Genomic DNA, 2,781 nt, shown 5'->3' on the forward strand with positions numbered 1-2,781 from the left:
TGGCTCTCTTCCACAGCATGTCTTGTTTGTATGTCTGTTCACAATAGTCTAGTATGAATGCCTGTTGGGTAGATTTTCATCTTTAGTAAAAGCTGTACGACTCATGAAAACACTTAAATTTATGCCTTTTTCACATAAGCAGCGGGGCAGATTGGGGTCCAATTCTGGCCCCCGAGCCTTATGTTTGATGTAACTGTCACATCTAGAAAGTGTTTGGCTCACCTAACGAGTCCGGGCTTGCTGATAACAGGTAAACTCGTTTCGTGGGAAAATAAAGTTTTTGTTTAAAGTGTCAGAGGACTCAGATCTCATTCCCACGCTCTCTCTCTGCCAGTTTGTGTCTCTCGTCCAGGATGAACCCGTTACTGTCCGCCTGTCTCTGGCTGACTCTGAGCGTGTTAGTCTGCTGTGGTGAGTGAACTGCAACCAGAAGCTTAGATGTTATAAATTATAAATTAATGTTATAAATGTGTCTTTGTGAATAGGAGATTTTTTAAAAAAGTGTTTGTTCTTTGTTTGCACAGTCATCCGTCGCTGTAACGCGGTCTCGCGGATTTTTTTTGTGTGTGTGCGCGTGCAACTTTCCATGTTTAGGCTATTTTTTTGTTTTTGTTTTTTTGTTCTTTTTTTTTAAACCCCGCATTGTGTTCTGCGTCCTGATTGGCTGCGGACCGTTATAAATAATCGTGCCGTGTCTCCTGTGCAGTACAGAATGCGTTCAGCTTGTCAAATTTACATAAATCTTCCCTCGCTGGCAGCGTGACTCTGAAGTGCTGCACTGTATGTTTGTAAGTTTTCTCCACCAAACACAACAATGTCGATGAAACGTTTTGCAGCGTCAGAGGCTCCTGCGGGTGACTTTGATTCTATAACACTGGACTTATTTGTTTCTACGAAGGTTTGAACTTTGAGAGTTTAAACAAGAGAGAAAAGTGTGTAAATGTTCATGCCTGTCTGAGAAAAGTGTATAAAGTGTGTGGTTTGGGGGGGGTTACAGTCTTAAAACGTCTATAACAATTGGAAAAAAATTAAGTTGGCTGCTTCGCGGATTTCGCTGGTTATTAATGGGATGTCCTGATGTGGCGCACAGGTCACGGCCTCGCCTTCAAACCGAAAGCAAAACTGACAGCCTTTTTTTTTTCTGACCAATTAGCTCCAAACATCCACAGACTTCAGACTGTTCAGATGACCTTTATTTTCCAAAGCTGTTAAAAAGCTTCATATTAATTAAATAAAATATTAATCCAGGGTAATACTATATTTAATAATATTTATTACATATACAGAATGAATTATAATTGGGTTGTTTTATAAAGGGTGTGTATGTGTATGTCAGCCAACTTCTGTCAGCTTACGTGCTTTTTATTTTGTTTCTGCTGAATTTTTATCACAGAAAACAGTGAAAAAGAAGACTGGGACCATTATGACCTCACAGAGTTTAACTGGACCGACTATACTGACTTCAACTTGATGGATTACAATGACTTCAACTTGACCGACCCTGTCGACTTCAACTTGACGGACCTTGACTACAACTATGACTATATCGAATTCAGCACTGACCTTGTCCACACTTCTTTTAAAGGTAACAGCAGCGCACCAACACAGCACAGACACTTTGTCTATTATTGGTACTTTGGTACTGATGCCAGTATCTGTGCTTTCTCCTGTCTTTTAGAGGATGAGTCCAATTTCAGGAACAAGGTGAGAAATCCTGTTTTTTTGGGGTTTTTTTTAGACGTGTCAGTAAAGGACAGATTTATAGTTTTAACTTAAAACAAGAAAATATTTATTTATTGATTCTGCTTTTCTGTATTTTCCGTCACATACTGTCTGTCACTCTAACACAGCCACAGTTTCAAAGACAGTGTTTGCAAAACAAATCCAGATCTCACATGATGGCATCATGAGTCACAAAAGAAGCTGCTAGCATACAACATTTCACCTTTTTTGTGCCAGATAAACATGCATGTATGTGTGTCTGTGTCGTTCACTCTCTCAGGCCTCAGGGATTGGTCAGCTGAAGCTCGTGTTCCTGCTGGGATTGGCTGTCCTTCAGATGTGGAATTGACAAAGATCATGGTGACGATAACACGGTCATCAATGATTCGTTTTAGTTAAAATTACATTACAACATAATGTCACGTTATGCTGTAATGACATAGGACCGAAAATGGAACAAAAACCAACATCGTCCACTTATTGGCTAAAACTGTAATAAAATATCTGCGGACAAAAAAAACAAACTAACAAAACTTTTTTGACAACATTTGATTCATGGAGTCATTGTTTGCAGTTCCTCTATCCGGTCGTTAAGTCTGACGTCACTAGCCGTGTCTGGGCCTAAACTCCGCTGCAGGTCCATATATCAAACGATCACTGTGGCATTACTGAGAGTTAAAAACTGTCTAAAGTCTTTCATCTTTAATAAAATGATCAGCATTCTGCTCTACCAGGTGTAACAATTGAGTTTAACATCCAGGCATCCATGAAAACGGCCATTTAACAGAGTTAGAAGTTAGCAGGGAGTTAGCTCGCTAGCTTCTATCTAAATACAATATAGCATGTCCTGACTGCGGGGTTTTGGAAACAAATTAAAACGTACAGCTCTGTTATCACTTCCAACATAAATGAAGACAGGAAACTAAACAGCAGTGACGTTTGTAGGGTTACTGAAGTTGGGCTAGCTGGTATATAATGATGTGCTACGTGACCGCTAGCGACACAGCTATGTTAGCATAATATAAACAAGCTAACTTTTTTTCCACTCGATAAAAGTTA

General features: G+C 39.6%; 1 protein-coding gene across 1 annotated transcript; it reads left to right on the forward strand.

The window, feature by feature from the left end:
* Nucleotides 1-349: 349 nt before the first annotated feature.
* LOC146623571 (uncharacterized) lies at nt 350-2,324 on the forward strand. The gene is made up of 4 exons (XM_085366000.1): nt 350-411; nt 1,394-1,585; nt 1,679-1,704; nt 2,003-2,324. Exons 1-4 carry the CDS (start codon nt 354-356, stop codon nt 2,069-2,071), a joined length of 345 nt encoding a protein of 114 aa, XP_085222126.1. The 5' UTR covers nt 350-353; the 3' UTR covers nt 2,072-2,324.
* Nucleotides 2,325-2,781: the final 457 nt, after the last annotated feature.

This window comes from Diplotaxodon limnothrissa, linkage group LG11 (genome assembly GCF_057381915.1).
Source record: "Diplotaxodon limnothrissa isolate DT_005_m linkage group LG11, D_limnothrissa_male_GT1.1, whole genome shotgun sequence".
Classification (NCBI taxonomy): Eukaryota; Metazoa; Chordata; class Actinopteri; order Cichliformes; family Cichlidae; genus Diplotaxodon; species Diplotaxodon limnothrissa.

What these genes read in the sequence shown, in the direction of transcription:
- LOC146623571 (XM_085366000.1), top strand. Translation starts at nt 354, where the DNA reads ATGAACCCGTTACTGTCCGCCTGTCTCTGGCTGACTCTGAGCGTGTTA. An exon ending in GAGCGTGTTAGTCTGCTGTG is followed by an intron (nt 412 to 1,393) that starts GTGAGTGAACTG and finishes TTTTTATCACAG; the next exon opens with AAAACAGTGAAAAAGAAGAC. An exon ending in TGTCCACACTTCTTTTAAAG is followed by an intron (nt 1,586 to 1,678) that starts GTAACAGCAGCG and finishes CCTGTCTTTTAG; the next exon opens with AGGATGAGTCCAATTTCAGG.